General features: G+C 42.0%; 1 protein-coding gene across 3 annotated transcripts; it reads left to right on the forward strand.

The window, feature by feature from the left end:
* The first annotated feature begins 619 nt into the window (after positions 1-619).
* Positions 620-17,679, forward strand: LOC310757642 (tripartite motif-containing protein 54-like). Of its 3 annotated transcripts, none has more exons than XM_083603114.1 (7): positions 620-846; positions 2,040-2,198; positions 3,558-3,728; positions 5,694-11,548; positions 13,091-13,358; positions 14,882-14,980; positions 15,711-17,679. In XM_083603114.1, the coding sequence occupies exons 1-4, from the start codon at positions 673-675 to the stop codon at positions 6,303-6,305; spliced, it is 1,116 nt and encodes a 371-aa protein (XP_083459240.1). In that variant the 5' UTR covers positions 620-672; the 3' UTR covers positions 6,306-11,548; positions 13,091-13,358; positions 14,882-14,980; positions 15,711-17,679. The 3 variants fall into 3 exon arrangements, with proteins under 3 accessions (XP_083459240.1, XP_083459239.1, XP_083459241.1); XM_083603113.1 differs by having other exon boundaries at positions 14,887-14,980; XM_083603115.1 differs by lacking the exon at positions 2,040-2,198 and having other exon boundaries at positions 625-846; positions 14,887-14,980.
* The last annotated feature ends 775 nt before the right edge of the window (positions 17,680-18,454 follow it).

Here is an 18,454-nt window from a genome sequence, read left to right on the forward strand (position 1 = left end):
GCATTTGCTCCAGTATGGGAATGAGGATAGTTTGAATCAACTATCTGAAATATTGAAACATTAGCCAGACAACTGCAAAAAGCTAGGAAACTTAAAACCTGAGCTTAAGTTGCAAACTCCTTATTAAAGAAATATATTTGGTACGATCTGCAAATGAGCTCTCAAAACACGAACCTGCATTTCTGGGACTTTTTGGTCAAGACTGTGCTGGCACTTTCAAACAATAGTGCAACACTCAAAAGCTGCTTTTCAAAGTCAGTTTCAGGCCCACAGCAATGGTCAACGCCACATGATGAATATAAGCCAATCTTGTTCTTTTAAGTTAATAAATTTGAAAACAGGGTTATAGCCAATGAAGTCCTACTCCGAGTAGACCCATTGGAACGAATGAACCTAAGTCCTGTCCATAATTTCAATAGCTTTACTTTGAGTGGGAACAGCATTGGATGCGACCATAAATACTGAGAATTTTGTGTTTCCATGGTTTGGCAATGACAGACCACAATTCTCAAAGGTCTTCTGCAAAAGTGTGAAACTGTTGAGTTTATGTTACTATGGAGCTGCTGTGACATGCCTCTGGAAAGGCCTTCAGTGCCATTCTAGAACTTAAATGAGAATGCTGCTAGAAGAGAAGGCAAGTTGAGGCTCCGTTCTTTTGAGTGCAGCCATGTCATGGAGGCATTAGCACAGGTGCTTTCATGTTCGGTGTGCTTAGAGTTGTTCACTCCCCCCGTGCTGGTCCTATCCTGCGCTCACAATTTCTGCAAGAAGTGCCTGGAGAAGATCCTCATCAGCCAGAACTGTAGCCATGTCAATGGACAGTTCTCCTGCCCAATGTGCAGAAAAGTAAGTTAGAGAGAGCTTTGTTTTGCCCTCTGCAATCTGCTTACAGATTGCCCTCTCCGATAGTACGAGTGGGTTTCCGACTGCCCACATTCACGCTACAAGATGAACAGCGAAATATTAAAGCAGAAGCCGGCAGTTAGAGGTATAGCAACTGGGCAGACGTATATAGCAATAGCACTATCGCAAGAAACATACTGCCTCTGCAGATAGCGACATTCCTCATGTAGCAGTTCTAGAGCTGCACTGTAAACTCGGTGCGGTAACAGCAAGAGCCACTGTAGGGAGCAGGGGACAGGAGACCCCCCTTGGGCATATGCTGCAGTGGATACAACCCAACATTTACAAATTGCATGTACAAAATATATAACCACAGGCAAGAAAGGACCAAAAATAGAATCACATTTATCTCCCCACTTTGCATGCCCAACAAGCTTGTTTTAACTACAGTAGTACCTCTGATTAAGAACTTAATTTGTTCCAGAGGTCCGTTCTTAACCTGAAACTGTTCTTAACCTGAGGTACCACTTTAGCTAATGGGGCCTCCAACTGCTGCCACGCGATTTCTGTTCTCATCCTGAGGTAAAGTTCTTAACCCGAGGTACTACTTCCGGGTTAGTGGAGTCTGTAACCCGAACTGTTTGTAACCCGAGGTGTTTGTAACCCAAGGTACCACTGTAATACATACGCCAATGGCCACATTTTAACATTACATTTTAAAAATCTATCATTCAAATAGTCTATTTGCAAAAGACAAACTGGAATTGCCCTTAATCGGCCCAGTTGAGAGTGTGTCATTACTCCCTACCTTGTTCCCTATCATGGCATAAAATATTTTGTGTAGCTGCTCCTGTAAATATGGAACTTCACTTGGTTTTCCTGTGTTTTGCAATTTCTATTATTGCTCCCACTATCATGTAGATCAGGAGTTTATCTCTATTACCTTTAAATTGACATCTCCAATCATTTATAAGGAACATTTTAGCTCACAAGAATTGGCAACCCAGAAGGAAACACATACAGTAGTACTAAAAAGAAACTGATATGCATACCGCATAGTTGCAGCATTTAATTTACCTTCACATTATGTTGATCGATAGAAAATCTGGGTACAGAACAATTACGTCATTTCCCCACATTAAACCTTCAAAGCAAAATGTTACAGGATGCATTTGATGATTTCATCTCACTTTCAGATCATACCCTTGAGAGGGAGAGGAATCATTGGCTTGCCAAGAAATATTCTGGTGGAGAGTATTTTGGAAAAATATAAGTATGAGCTTGAAAATGTGCATGCCAAAGAACAAGACCAATTGTCCCAAATATGCGAAGAACATGGAGAGCGTATGAATTTGGTATAATTCCACCACTCCTTTTTTTCCTATTCCTTAATGAAACTAACTTAACTGCAGTGGTTTACTTTATTTTCAATTGTTAATTTGGAATATGTATAAACTGCTAAACATTGCAAAATACCGCACCAGTGTATAACAATAACAACACATCAGATAAAAAGAGAAAAGCAATTCTTTAAAGAGAAATCTGATGCTAGCTGATTAAAAGGCACATTTACTTCAGGGCAAACTCAAGATATTCTGCTGCCTGAGGCAAAAGACATTATGGCGCCGTACAATTTTACAGAAGAGAAGGTGACTTTCGGGGCACAGCTGGGCCTGTCAGCACTGTCCCCCAGCTTCTGCTGCCTGAGACAGTCACCTCACTCTAATAGTGGGGCCCAGCCCTGATTAACGCTAAAAGTGAGGGCTCTCCCCCTGCCCCTTCCAATATGATGGAAATTTACATGATCCTCTAGATTGGGTAAGAGTAAGGCACTATGCGCTGCTCTGGTTCACCAGAAGCAGCTTAGTCATGCTGGCCACATGACCTGGAAGCTGTACGCCGGCTCCCTCGACCAATAAAGCGAGATGAGCGCCGCAACCCCAGAGTCATCCACGACTGGACCTAATGGTCAGGGGTCCCTTTAACTTTACAACACTATGCAAAACGCATCAGGCTGGGGAAAGTGTTCTCTGCTGAACATCATCCAGGCACCGAGGAATTGCTTCAGTTGTGGTCTATTGCATTTCTGCAAATGCCTTTGTAGCACCCAGGTACAAGACCAGATCCTAATCAACACATTTAATGGAAAAAGGGGGAAAGCAACAAGCACCAGTGTTATCTGCATCCCCTTCCCTTGCAGCAAAATCACCTCATTTAACAATTGATTTGCTTAAAAAAAGAAGAGAGGGTTGTATTCAGCTAAGCCATAATCAGAGTAGACCCGCTGAAATCAATGGACCTGGCTAACCTAAATCACTTTATTTCAACGGGTCTTTTCTCAATATGACTTGGTTGGAGACAGCTCTTTATTTGAACTATATGTGCTTCCATGTTCAAACATTTGTGCTTTAAAAAATAATAATAATCAGTATCTTCCTGCAGCTAGATTACAGGATATAATTCAGTGAGTACTAGACTGGTGCAAGAGTAAATGAAAATAAAATATGAGTCTTTTTAATTTTAACAACAGAAACAGAAGAAAGCTCCATTAAGTTCAGTAGGACTTATTCCCAGGTTAGTATGTAAGGATTGCAGCCTAAGATACAGTTAGCTGACAGCTCTGAGGCAATGTCTTATTTAGATGCTTAAAAAGTGGTGTAAATTTTTTGCTGTGCTGGACAATGACATGACATATGTGACCCATTCTCATCAAGGTATGCCTGACTGATGATAAGCCGATATGCGCCACCTGCAAACTCTTTGGAGAGCATGAGTCCCACAATGTAGCAAAACTATCTGAAGTTTACTCAGAGAGGAAAAAGAGATTGATCAAAGATTTAGAATGGGTAAACCAACAATCTGAACATGCTGAACAAGCTAAGAAGGTGCAGTAAAAGAAGCTTGATATATTTTTTTTAAATCTTACCTGCATTAACAAAAACAATTTTTAATTTTCATGCTGAGTGATTTTTTCCCCCTTTACATTTCCAACAAGGCAATAATAATTTGATAGTCTTTCTGGTTTGGCCCTGACTTATAGGACTTTCAGTGTTAGCTATAGCTAGTATGCTATTTGTTCTTTTCCAAAAGGTCACACTTTTAACGCCTCTGAATGGATACTCGTCACAGATACCAGGTTAACAAGTTAATTTTAGTGTGCTGGGTAAAATTGTCCTGGCTATTTATAAGAACAGATTTTAATCTGTCCATAAGAGAGAAGTTACCTTCAAAGACATCACATATAGTAGTCTACCCAGAGTATAGGTAAATGTGGCCAAGATTTCTCTAAGGCCACAAGTAGGTTATTGGCCTAAGTTGTTGGAAAACCATGGCTGCCACCTGGCCATTTAGAGCAATGACCAGAACTAACACCACCCCTGTGAATTTGATCGTAATTGGGGTTGGGTGTGTTGTCATATCCACATAGTGCTCCTTTTGTGTCTGGACTGAGATTCACTTGTAGCCCTCACCCAGTCCAGTGCTGACCTATTTTCGGAACTCCCAGTGCCTCATCCATGTCCACTGAAAACTGGCCATTGAAAGAACTTGCCAACACCATTTAGTGCCCGAGCTTGCTAGTTTTTGTCTCCCCTCTCCAACCTCTCTGTGTCATGTCTTTTTAGTCTGTAGGCCTGGGGGCAGAGACTGTGCTATTCTGTTTTTCAAAATTGATTTGCAATCTGCTCTGGAAACTTTTCCAGCTGAAGAGTGGGGGAAACATCTTTTGAATGAAAGAATGAAATTGACTACAACTCTTAAGATTAGTTAGGAGAGGAGGAACTGGTGAAACTGGATGTGGAAGAAACTGGGTGTCTGTTTGTGAAACTACGAACATGACCATATTGTTCTAGTAATAGGGGCAGTGTACATTACCACATTTGTGGTTTACTTTGGGCCAGAAAAGTGATGTTTCCCCCCTTTTCAGATATAGTGTCATAGCGCCTTCATTAAAAGCCATTTGGAGTTTTGTTATGGCAAAATATCAACCCATGAGAAATGTAATTGCATTGCTGCTGCCCCCTTACCTCAGACCACCCCACGTGAGAGAAGCAAAACAGCAGCATCTGCAAAGTTGGAGGAGGCTCGAAGCAAAAACCAAACCAAACTGGCAAGGCAGCAATGTCACTGCCAGGCAACACCTTGGCAGTCAACTCATTGAGTGTTACAAGGGAAGGGGATAAATAAAAGCTCTTGGACACTTGGGCAGCTGTCAGGAAGCACAACCCAAGTCCCTTTCTGGATTTTCTTGGGACTGGATATGAATAGGGATTGGTGGGTGAGGCATACCCGCCTGCATCCATCTCGCTGGCCCAGCCCTGCGAGTCCAGGGATTCTTCCTAGAAGGCAGCAAAACATACTTCTTCTCTTCATCTTCTCTGACTATTCTGGTCTTTGAGTTAGAGGACAATAACAGTGGCATAAAGTTAAGATTTCTCAAATATTGGCAACTTTTCCTTCTCCTTTTGTGAAGATGTTATACATTTTCTGTCACCGTATGCCATTCCCATATATGGGCAACCACATAGGCAGACTGCACAAAGTCACAGTTGACTGTAGGTGGCTAGAGAGTATAACTTCTAAGCTAACTCGTGATTGTTTTGTTAAAGAACAGCATGCTGCCTTTTCAGCAGCAGAATTTGAGTGCACAGTCTTTTAGAGACTCATAGATGCCTCCCGAAAAGATTATGCTATTATATCCTTGATATAAGCCAAAGGGCTTTCTTTGCAATGTATCTGGGGATTACTATTTACCAATAATTGCTTTGAATAATGAAGCTGAAGTAGTTTTAAAAATGTTTAAATTGTACTTTCTGGGCATTACTAAGAAATTCTATATCATACTTCAACAGGAAATTGAAATGCTGATCAATGAACTTACGGATACTGCTGCTGAAGTCAAGGTTGTTATCGATGCCACTGGAGCAGGCTTACTGAAAGGGATCCGGCGGAGAATGACTGAACTCAAAGCAATATTAGGCAAAGAGTATTCTATGAAAGTAGAAAACCTTCAGCAGCTGGCAAATGAGCTTGAAGTCCCAAGAAACCTTTATCAAGAAATGAAAACTCTCTTGGAACAGCATTCAAATTCAGTGCATTTTCTCCAAGAGGATAAAATACTCAGAAGCAAAATAGAGAAACTTGCAAAAGGAAATTCCTTATACCCAAACAAAAAAGATTACCATATTTCCGTTGGGCAATATTTTAAAGACTTGATCAAAGCCACCCATATCAACAACTATGTCTCCTCTAATTCCGATGAAACACCTACAAGGTCAGATGAGCTCCCTGATGTGTTCAGGCCAGAATGTCCCACATTTTCTTTTTCTGAAGAAATGTCTAATGAGTCCTTCTACGAAAAATTAATGGATTTTTTCCAAAAAGCAAACGAAACAAAGCAAGATCTTAATCAAAATGTCTCCCATAGGGATAACAATAGTACACCAAATAGGAATGACATCTAATTGGAAACAGAATCAATATCAAGGCAAGCCATGGAATAGGTAAAGCTTTAGAAACAAGACCACCAAGAGCAAAATAATTTATTAAAAAAAGAAACAAACAAATGTTCTTCTAATCGATTTTCACTACTCATTAGCAAATAAAATATTTATAGATGCAACCACATGGCATGGCATTTGACACATATTGTGTTGGGCCCTGCTAATTAATCATCATCACCCTTACATAATTATTTGAAAGTTTGGAAAAAAAGGTCACCGGTAAAATTCAAGAGGATACAACAATGCTTAAATAATGGCTACAGGATTGTACTTTTAATATTGCTGTCATCTGGCCTTACTAGTTAACTTGTAGACTAATTGTTAGAAACCCAAACTCTCTACAACTCCAGTTTACTTTGCTTAGAAGAACCTTCTATAGCCAGGACTATGACCTTGAAGCTTCTAGAAAACTGATTTTGACAGATAAATTTGAGTAAAGAGAATTCATTTCACATATGCTTTAGGACATTTCCACACAAGACTCAGTGTGATCTTAACGTGGAATGCAAAGTGGAAGAGATGATCAAAATTAAAATATACGTTTGGGTCAGTATAGACTTTTTATTCTCACCACAAAGTGATTAAATACTCATCATTAGCAGCAACTGTAGAATGCCAGATAAAATCAGCTCCAAAAGAAATAGACAAGTCAGTCATATGCTGCAACATCATAGCCACACAACATTTTCAGCATTTCAACATTTGCTGCCTATCTCCCTTTGGGTGATCTGAGGCAACAAAATGGTTTTCTGTTAGTGAGTTTACGTCTTCAGTGAGACAGATGTAGTGATTTACTGGTGAAGGGAACATTGAAATTGTAGTGAGCCAACTCATTATTGTCTCAAACACATGGTGCCAAGGTTTTCAGGTGCAAATGACACATTTTGAGGCATAGCTGCAGTCACAAAAATGTTCCTGATGGTTATTCTTACAGATGTCCTGTATTTCACAAAATGAAACCACAATTTGAAAAACTGAAGTATTTCTGAGCATTGTATGAAAAACACTTGGTCTTAGTTCTTTCTTAACCACAGCGTAATAATTTTCGGGGGGGGGGGGAGAGGGGACTGTTTTTGTGTGTGCACAATTGTACACATCAGATATAGCGTATATATTTCGTAAATCAAGCTTTGTTTTATTTGTGCCTTCCAGAGCTGGGTCTCCTTTTCAAATACATGAATGCTGCAGACATCCATAAATTAATTTTCCATTTAAAATGCAATTTATATTTTCTTGATTACTACTTGCATGCATCTCAAAACTAGAAGTTGTGGTTTATATGTAAGTGTGTTATTCATGAAAAATATGCTGGTCATGATAAGACACAACTCTTATTTCCAAAGTGTGGCAGAATGAATGGAAGTTACTGTTGACAGTAAACCTGATCTTTTAGCTAGCATTTTATACTTAAAGCTGAAAAGCCTAGTTATAAAACCTACCTTATCTATGGCAATGGACACATCATTGGTTTGGTTCTTAATATACCTTCTATGAATGTAACACAGTTCATGTTCACAGAACAGGACTTTCCCTTCTGCCCCTTACTGTCGCAGCCCCCTGCCCCAATCCCTCCCCAACCAGATCCTGGGGATCCAAGCCATTCTTCCACTTCAATTCTCCACCCTCTACAACAGAGTACTGATCTACTTCACTAGACTGCTGTAAGGCTGAAATATCTATGGATTGCAAGAAGAGCAATGGAAAAATATCAAAATTACAGATAAGTTTAGGTAGCAGTGGTGTGGCCTAGGGCATAAAAATACTGGATTGAGAGGATTAAAATGATATAGGGTTTCTTCCTTTTTGAAAAAGAATCCTTGGTCCTCTATGTGTAAAGTGATCACCTGAGAGATTATTACAAACATTGCTGTAACAGCTGCAAAACAACTATAAAGTGCTTGTTAAGCAATTAGTCATAACAGTGGCAAGTATCCATATTGAGAGAGAGAGAGAAAGAGTAGCCTAGGTTTTGGACAATCCACTCTGCCAGAACAGCAGATTCCATGTATTAATCTGTGTTCTGCTGTGTTAGTACAGTACACAGTCTGCTGTTTGATAAAAACGAACCAAGCAGTTTTAAAAACAACTTATTTCAAATATTTATTTTTAAATTACTGACAGTTTAGTAAAACCCATTAAATTATATGAGCAACTATATTTTAGAACGAAAGCATTACTACTGCAGATTACTTTATGACTGGGCAAGGTACAGAACAATGGTGTATATACAACAGAAATAGAGGTTCTATTAATTCAATAGTGACTAATTGTCACTCCTTGTTGAGTCAGCTTCCATTCATCTATTGATAGGCTCAAACTAATATATTCAGTGAACAAAAATATTCCACTCCAAAAATATACTGTTACCTGTTACTCTATTAAAAATTATTTTTCTCTAGTTCAGCATGTGATATGGCAACAGGAAACCATTTTCCTATTGTACCAATTTGTCACCAATGCTATAATTTCATAGCCAAAAGATAATTTGGCTTATACTAGCAGCAAAATTTACTAACGTGAAGTAAAATGATATTGCTTAGTATATAAAGCATTATCTCTTCTCATTCTGGCAACGAAGTTTACAGGGGCATTTATTTCGTCTTAAATATATATCTCCAAAATTAGGTGCAAATGAGAATATTTCTGCATGTAGGTGTTTATAGTTCTTATTAGGGTAAGGTTCAAGTTTCAAGTCTGAATCAGAATCATTCAGCTGAAATGACCAGAACATAGCTGTCAACTTTTCCCTTTTCTTGCGAGGAATCCTACTCGGAATAAGGGAGTTTCCCTTTAAAAAAGGGAAACATTGACAGCTATGGACCAGAAGCTCATCACATCTAACCCAATTGATCCAAGGCATGATCCTTAATGAACAAGCTCTTCTCTACATGCAAGCATAATACATGCAGCTACACACCTCTTCAGCAATATGGGACTCATGCTCCCTCTTGTGATAGAAAACAGAACTGTAGTTGCACTACCTTGCTTTCCAACAATTCAGAGTACTGTAGTTTAACCCACTCCTGCACTGACACAGCAGTTCATGTAATGAAATGGTCCCAGCAGGGACACAAGAGTGCGGCTTACGCATTTGAACCAGTCCAGAGTCTCACCCAAGGCACAAGAATGAAGGTAACAATTTGTATTAAATTATCTCAGGATGGTTAGGTAGCCATACTCCTTGCTCTTTGGGCAAGTAGTTGCCCAACTACTTGATCTGAGGAGGCAGACCTCACACCTATTGTGGATCACAGAGCCCTCATACTAGTTTTGTTCTCTCTTGCCTTGTATGCTACCCCTAGGAGCTATTTCAGAGAAGTTCGTTTTGCCTGCTGATTCTTGCATCTATCCTCAAGGGTTGAGGCTATTAAGTATATGTTAAAAGATGCTGAGAATAGTAAATCATCCTGAAGTTCTCAGTGTTTACATAAGTGGCCTTTTTAATGTCTTTTTCTTGTCTGGTCCATGTCTTGGCCTGAGCTCAAATCCAGTCCTAGTCCTAAACTAAATCCTGCTGTCAATCCAATGTTTTCTGTTCCCGATTCTATATTCTTCTTTTCTGCAATTCTCAGAACTCTGTTCTCTCAACAATTCTGCAGTAGTGAGCCAACACCTCATAATCAATAACAGAAAATGCCACAGAACTGCTGGCAAGATGGATGGGGCACATTGAGCTTCACATGGAAATGACAGGTGCAGTTCAGCTCTCCATAACCAGATAATAATGCCAGGCTACAAGGTTTCACTTTAACGACTAATTAACTTAAAGTAAGGCAGAGGGAAAACGGAATTTAATATATGGGGTGGAGGAATGCACTTTGCAAAAAAAGGGGAAGGAGGTAAATCAAGGAAGCCCAACCACAATAGTTTGTGTTCCCTCATGTGAACTTCTGCTTCCCTGCCCACAACATGTGCTACAGCAATCTTGGTATTTCATGAGGTTGCAGTCAAAATCCCATATTCTGAGAAGTGAGCTTGGAACTAAGAAATAATGTTGGTTTCTTTTGCCCTTAACTGTTGCATGAAGTAGAGCACTGGCAGGAAGCATGAAATATAAAGCGCAAAAGTCATGCAGTTTGAGGATGGGAAGAGCACCAACTTTTAGACTAACCATGAGAATTGAGCCCATAAATGTGGTACACCCTGCATATGCAGAGTGTCTTTACAATCTCCGAATTTGCCATGTATTAGGTAAGCTGTAGGTGGTGCTGTATATCTTTTAATACCAGGTGCAAAGAATGGACACAACAGAAATCCTCCTCAAAATGTATCACGTATGAAAGTGCAAAGTATTCTCTGATTATTCTCCTGCAATACACTGGCAGAGCTGGCACCCTCCCCACCCCTTGCCACTGCCTTACAGATTAGGCAAGTGGAAAAGAGTTTATCCTTAGGCAAGTTACAACAGAAGAGATGGGAAAACCAGACGCTGTTGGCGTGCAACCCTCATCACCTCTGACCATTTAGATTCCTCACTGACGGCAGCCTAAGCATCTTGCACTACCCGAAAGGCTAACAAATTTAAAACTGCATCTCTTCACTGCACTTCTGAGGAAACATGCACAGGGTCGTGTCTATTAACGATGCCCTGGTCAAGGCTCCACGAGACTCCTCGGCTGCTTCTAACTCCTCCTCAGCACAGCCGGCTGCCAGCAGCCTTTGTCAGAGTGAGACCAAAGCCGCGGCAGCTATCAATTCTGGCTCCTGCAGACTTGAGAGGAAGGTGGGCGGGTTTTAGCTCCGAGGAAGGACGCAGAGAGGACGGCGAGAAGGCAGTACGTGACTCGCCGGCCAGTCCTCGTTCCCTCCGAGTGGGCAAAGCCGAGGGCGCTCTCCCATTAGGAGAGGGCGGAGCAGGGGCCAAGGAATTTGAGCACCAACCAGGTAGGGTAGGCTGACACAGGAGCCCGCACTCCTCCAATCAGAAGACACGATCTTGCACTAGGGCGGGGACACGGGCTGCGTGCTCCAATGACAGCGGGCAAGCGTGGGTGACGGACGGGTCACGCTCCTTCCCTTAACTCGGCACACGCCGCGGGGGCGGAGTTCTTCCATTCTTCCGAGGTGGGGGGGGGGCGGCGTCACCAGTCTTTTTTTCCCGTGATCCACTGCGGGGAAAGGCGGTAGCGCTGCTGCAGGAGCAGCACCATCGACGGCGGTTCTTCCATCCGGGTCTTGGGTGGCGCTGGGTCATCCTTCTGCAGGTACCGGTGTGTGTGTGTGTGAGAGAGATGGGGGAATAAGGGAGGGAGCGCTGAGGGAAGAAGCAGCAGCGGTCTTTCCACTGAGGGAGCCGGCGCTGTTCTCGTGCGCGCGGGAGAGGGAAGAGCCCCTCAGGTTACCCCCAAGCTCCCCGCTGCGGAGGAGTGGGACAGAACCTCCGCTTTCCCTCTCCGCGTTCCAGTCACAGACCCTCTCCGCCTCCTCCTTCCCCGTCAGCTTCTCTAGCCCGCTTCCCCGCTCTCTTCCATTCTCTCTCCCCCTCCACCCCTCCCATTGCCGCCGCGCCTTCCCTGACAAACCTGAGGCTCCGGGAAACCCCGCCCACTAAGCGACCGCCGATTGGCTGCTCGGCGGTCACCCTCGGTTGCTGTTGGCCGAGGGCGCTTGGCTTGTACGTGTCGCGTCACTTCCCGTAGCAAGTTCGCGGTGGGCGAGAGAGAGAGAGAGACCTTGGCTTGTGTGAGGGCGGGATGGAAGGGAAGAGAGAAAGTGGGTGGGGCGCGAGGTGATGCTGCGGCGGGGACTCCCGAGTAAGATGGGGGAAAGCCCCGCCCCGTCTCTCTCCCTCTCGGCACCCCTTTTTCCCGCCTACTGCCGGCCGAAAACCGTCGCTGCTTCCTTCTCGCGCTCATCCTCCTGCGCGCCCCCCCTCGCCGCTTCAACGTTCCCTCCCTCCCTCCCATTGGCTGGAACGTTGGGCCCCGAGAGCCCCTAGGCGAAGAAAGGCCTGCGAGGCGGGCGCCCCCCCCCCCCCGGGGCATTCTACGGTGGACGGGAGGGAGGAAGGGAGGCAGGGGAGGAGGAGCAGGAGGTGGGCTGTTTCTTGGCAAGCGGCTCCCTTACCACGAGGCGCGCCGCCTCTTCTTCCCGCGCGTTCTCCTCCCTCCCTTGTGCCTGGCATCGCAGGCTGAGGGCAAGGATCGTGCGCCCGCCGGCTTACCTCCGAGTAAGCCGCCGTCCTAGGGCCTCAATAGCTCTTCCTTCGGCATCAAATGCTCGTTCTGAGACTGGCAGCAGAGTAGGGCGGGACTGCGGGGTGGTCTCCTGCATGTCCTTGGGGGCTGGAAGGCTGCATTAACTTTGTATGTGTGTGTATGTACCGGTATGTATGTTAACTTTGGAAATCGGGGAAGGTGAGTGGCTTTCCCATGCTGTGGCCGCTGACTCTCTTTGTTTTACCACCGAGTTGCTGATGGTTAGGAGGGAGAAAGGGTAGGACGGTTTTGGAAGGTGGCACCTCTGGCACAGCTTAATCCTCGAATTCCCAATTTTAGATAGTGGCTTATGGCAGTTGTTAGAGCTACATGTTCGAAAGCTTCAGACCTCTTCCCGATATGGGGTGGATGTGTTTTGTCCCTTGCAATTCTGCTGCTGGGCTGCATTCCTTGTTATATCCCGTTTGTGGGTAGGTAGAAACGTTGCAAAGCGACTCATTTGCTTTCTCTGGCAAAACATAAATTGCATTGGTAGGAAAATATGATCATATAGATTGACAGTCTGTAATAATATCTGCTTCTTTACAGTTGAGGAAGGAGAAATATTAGCCTCAGATGTGGTGACTGGACTTGGCATTGAAGATGATAAAGGAAAGTACTTGGAAACAGTTTTATGGGGTTTGTAAATCCTTGGGGGTAGTTGGTTTGTTAAGCAGTTTGCTGAACTTCTCCAGCTGTCTTGTGTGTGGGAAAGTGGAAAGACAGAAAGCACAAAGTTTCAGGAGAAGGGAAGGAAGCTCAGAGATGATAGACTTCAGGAAACAACTGCCTTCTGGGATACTTGAATAAACATACTGTAGATTGTTAGAAGCAATTTATTTCTTTAGAATTTGATATATATTTAGTTGATAAAATTGTTATTACCAAACTACATTTCATTGATGGACATTAATCAGTTGAAAGTGTAATCTGTGCTTAACGTTAGGTCAGATAAAATTGAGTTTATGAATGGCATTGATAAACAGTATAGAGGAGCTAGTGATATATCTTTTATATACTTGATGCGTTTTGTAGTACAGTCCTCCACCAACCTGATGTTCTCCATGTGTTCCAACTGTAACAGCTATAACTCATTGTCCCTGACTAATGAGTGTGCTGTTTGGGGGCAATGTTCATTGAGAGTCCAAAAAATCTTGAAGGACACTGGGCTGGGGAAGGCTGCTGTAGTGCTACACTGCAGTAAAATTTGTATTTTCCTAAGATGCAAGTGCTGATCTATGTAAACATAATAAAATTGGCTTTGATGCTGGAGACGTTCATTCAGTTTTAGAACTTGCAAAACTGAATATAGGGTGCTTGAGACAATTCCATCTCTGACTAAGCAGGGTTGGAACTGACAAGAAGCTAAACAGAAGACTGGAGAACAAAGTTTGTATAGCAGCTTTCACAGTAGTAGTTGGGTCATTAAATTATGTGTGTTTCAAGAAATAATAAACTAGTGCAAAGCAGGGTAAAACTTTGCAAGGCAAACTAGGGCCAAATGGTTACTTTTGATTTTAACATGAATTAATGTGAGTTGGGTTTAGTCTAGACTTTGGGCATCTGCCTGAGAACTCATAGATTATGACGCCAGTGCTGCATCTACTGTTTCTCCCAGCCTGGTTCTTACTGCTGTTAAATTTCTTGGAGTAACACATTAGGGTACTGTGGGAACTCCAAATGCTCAGTGTTTCACAGCCACTTTAGATTATTCCACTGCTACTGCCAGTAAACCTGTTTTGGGTGTGTCTCCATTGGTATACTTCCCCCATCTTCTTCCCAGGGCATGTGGGGATGGCAGGAGGCTTTTTTAGGTCTCATCTGCCCTGCGAACACTCCCCCATTTTCCTCTCTGCCTTTAGAGTACTCACAGTGGAGGCCTAATACTGATAGTCCTCTTCATAACAGCTAAGATGGGACTTTTATTCTGGGAATGGGCCTCCCTCTCCACCTGCAGAGGGAGATGTGAAAAATTTTATTGCTATCCACACAATAATACAGAATTGCTTTAAAATATTTTAGGTACTATTATTTGAGTCATCATCAGGGCCCAGTGCTTCAATTTCTGTGCATGTCTAATGAGAATAATTTAAGAAAATGCACAAGAAATTGTAGATGTTTTAATTTAAAAAGCAGTTGTTCGGTAAGGAGATGTGATTGAATCATACTGTAAAATAATCATTTTAAAAGTCAATTTAACTGCATATGATAAATGCTTCCAATTATTTTTGTTCCAAGTACTACTTATATGGAGTAGGCTTTTAGAGATTTAGATATTGCTGTGATATAATGCTCTAGAAATTTTATTTTAAAATGTATGTTATATTTCCTTGCTTTGAGGGTAGTGGGTTGCCTCTGTTTCTTCTGTGAATGGGAGAACTCCTTACATTAGTGCAAGGGATGAATATCCAGAGAAGGCTCCCAAAGAAGAAAGAGGAGGTAATTTTTTGTTGAGTCTTTGTAACCTTGCACCACCTCTTCTACTGTTCCAGAAGCTCTCTGAAAACCAGAATTTCGGAGAGGAGAAGGAATAGTAAAAAATCATCTTGCCCCCTCATCTTCCAGTGGGTGTATCCTGTGGATAGAGTTCCACTAATGGGAACTTTGGATTCAAGCCATTATAACTAATAAAACCCCCCACAAATAAGATGGCAACGTCATTCTATTTTCAGCAGTAAAGAAAAATTAAACCAAATTATACCTTCTTTTTGTGCTGGTATGATTTAGCCATTAGAAAAATGTGGGATGATATTTCCTAATAGCTTATCCCTGACTACATTGAACAGAAACCAGTTTCCTCCGAAGCCTTCCTTGGTATGTCATGAAGAGCTTCATATAGCAATCAGATTTTTTTTTTAATATTCAAAAGCTGACTACATCATAGAGATTTTTGGCTTCTTCCAGTAAAGGAGTAAGAATGTTCTTGAGTTCCAAAAATAGGAAACTAAAAAAAAAACCACAAAAACTTGTTGCATTTAATTACATTCCAAAACTCGCTTGTCAAATTCTTTGAGTATAGGCAGTATTGATTTCTGAACTGCATCTTCCTTTAGAATAAGCTTGAGGATTGATTTCCTGCACTACTTGTGTAATACTATGACACTTACCATATAGTTGAAGTTTATATTTTTTTGGAAGGTTTTTCATTAACCTTTCTTCCTCCTTTCAGGTTTGAGTGGGGAACAGGAAGAAGAATATTGTATTGTAGTTCCTTTGCTTGAACATTTACAGTCTACTGAATCTTGCTATCCAGAGAAGTGTCTACAGTTTAACCATTCTTTTATCCATCAGCTATTTGTTGTGTGTGTGTGTTAAAAAGTATTTAAATGACTTGACCTATTAGAAGCATTCAGATAAACTTGTTCTTTTTAAGAACATAATCAACATACCTTAAGTGAAGATACCTGCGCTGTGGGATGAGGTAGTAGGTTGTATAGTTTTTAGGGTCATACCCACCACTGGGAGATAACTATACAGTCTACTGTCTTTCCTAAAGAGGCAGACAATCATCAGTGATATCTGTATGGCTTTGTTACTGGCTATTCAATTACAACTGGGAGGCTATAATGATGGCTAATCGGACACACTTGTCAAGGAAATGTGGACGCAGAGAGTTGGATCCTGAGGAACATGAATGGAAAGAAGCTTGAGGAAAGGGACTTCTATCATCTCCTCACCATCTGTTCCTCCTTAGAGTCAGGGAGCCTTCTGAAAGGTGTGAACTGTAATGTGGGGAGCAGACCTGAATTGGCCAGAGGTACCTTGTGCAAAGTGTGCCTTTATCCAATGATTTTGTTTTTCTTTCTCTGAGCCAGGGCTAATAGGCAAAGTTGAGGCATCCTTCTCAGGAGGCAGCCCCCACCTCATTCTCCCAAGCTAGTCTGCTGCCCTGGGCGAAATAGAGGAAACAGTTCCAGCAACAATACTGAAGTAAGATGTGCCTGCCAGTCCAGCTGGATCTTTATATGAAATGGAACTGTATCATCATTTGTCTAGGGCAGCAAATTGTATTGGGCTGGCCCACTGGTGCCCTATTCCGCACTGTTTAGGATATCCTTCCAGAAAGGCTTTTTGTGAAGCACAGGTGAGAGAAGATGAAAGATGTCCCCATCTGCAAGTAAGTCTCAGGATCCAGTCCATGGGCAGGTAGACTCAGAACAAATTAACTGGAAATAGAACCCTTCTAAATCTATTTCTCTTATCAGGTTGAGGTAGTAGATTGTATAGTTGTAGGGCAGTTATTTTGCCCTCTTCAGGAGATAACTATACAATCTATTGCCTTCCTTGAGGAGTAAAAATTCTGCAGTGTTTTTGCTGAGTTTACCAGCAACCTTGGTGGGACCTCTCTTAATGGAAAATAAATGCAATGATTTGCACAGAAGATCTGTAACTAAATGCAACTCTATTTTTCAGCATTAATTTGATTGTTTCAGGTATCTGTATCTTGAAAATATGTGCCACTTGGTTTGATCTGAGTTGGATTAAAAAAACAAGTGTTTTGTTTAAGTTTAATTGGGAGGATATTAAGTGTGTATACTATCAATGATATAACAAAGGACTAACAGTGAATGGCTTTGTACTTATGTAGAAGTGGTTCACCTTCTATAGTAACTGAACACATACATTTGTGATACAACATCTTACCTTTTGTTATATAAAGTTTGTATTTCACTACAGCTAATCTTTTTCTTTTCTTTTTTGAAGGATTGCTGAAGAAGTGGTGGGTTCCTAGGAAGAGGTAGTAGGTTGCATAGTTTTAGGGCAGTGGTTTTGCCCGCAAGGAGTTAACTATACAACCTGCTGCCTTTCTTAGGGCTTTAATATTACAACAGGATAATATTGGCTCAGTTTTAAATCTTCCTCCACTAGGTTGTGGTTTAAGGTTTGGAAGACTGGCTAGAAAAGTTTTGTTCACTGAGTAAGCCAAAAAATGTGGGGAAACCTTGAGCTACCTTTTAGCCTTCAGAATGTATCCTTGGCTTTTTTGCTAAGAGAATTCTGTGGTACAAAGTATTCCATCCAAACTGAGTAGAAAAGAGAATGGTGTAATGGTTTAAACTCTTAAGGCTCCAAAGTGTCATATGTTTAAGAAGTACTTAAGTAAACTAGGCTGCTCAATAAACTGCTTTGTAGTAGTACATTCTGTTTCCTGTCTTATGTTGCCTTTCTCCAACACCCCAGTAGATAAAACTGAAAAATGAGATTTTAATGAACAATATTGATTATCTAACTGTAGAGTTCATATGTGTCCAATTTTTGAACATGGCATTTTGGTAAGACTGTGTAATTCTCCTTGAAGCAGCTGTTCTACATAAGCTGTGCTGGTCTTACTAGGGCCTTAGAAATTGTGTGGTCCTACCCCCACATTTAGGAGTTCTCACATGTCTGCATTGTTTAGCTGTGAAACCAACTTTGAATGAGGGTTTTGTCCAATGCTGCACCTATGGAGTTTTGCTCAGGCAACTGGAGATCCCTTGCTCTCCTGCTGCACTCTCAAAATCTCATCTGGAGCAGATTGAGAGTGTACAAGCACTTCGGTATTTCAAATTTCAGCAGTGCCCTGTGCCAGGCCAAAATTTGGCGCCCCACCTCTAGCCTTCAATTCTGATCAACTCACTACTTCATAGTTGCGGTGCCCCGCTAGGCGCCCTTAATCTGCCTCTGATGCAAGGGGGCTGGAGGGAAACGTTCAGTTTTTCAGAGCAGCAATGTTGGACATGACCTTGAGTGCTTTATCTTAGAAACTGAACTGAGGTGTACACTATGGTAGATTGAACCCATGTTACTTCTCCCCGCAAAAAAAACTTCAGAAAATATTTACTAATCTGGTCCATTGTACACTCACATTATATCTCAGCATTTAATAAAATTACTGCCTTTTTCCAGACTGAGATGGAATTTCATGAAAGTCGT

The sequence above is a fragment of the Podarcis filfolensis genome (assembly GCF_964270895.1).
Source record: "Podarcis filfolensis genome assembly, chromosome: 2".
Classification (NCBI taxonomy): Eukaryota; Metazoa; Chordata; class Lepidosauria; order Squamata; family Lacertidae; genus Podarcis; species Podarcis filfolensis.

Coding starts and splice junctions, on each gene's coding strand:
- LOC310757642 (XM_083603114.1), top strand. CDS start 673: ATGGAGGCATTAGCACAGGTGCTTTCATGTTCGGTGTGCTTAGAGTTG. Junction 847..2,039: donor CCTGCCCAATGTGCAGAAAA/GTAAGTTAGAGA, acceptor TCTCACTTTCAG/ATCATACCCTTGAGAGGGAG. Junction 3,729..5,693: donor ATGCTGAACAAGCTAAGAAG/GTGCAGTAAAAG, acceptor ATACTTCAACAG/GAAATTGAAATGCTGATCAA.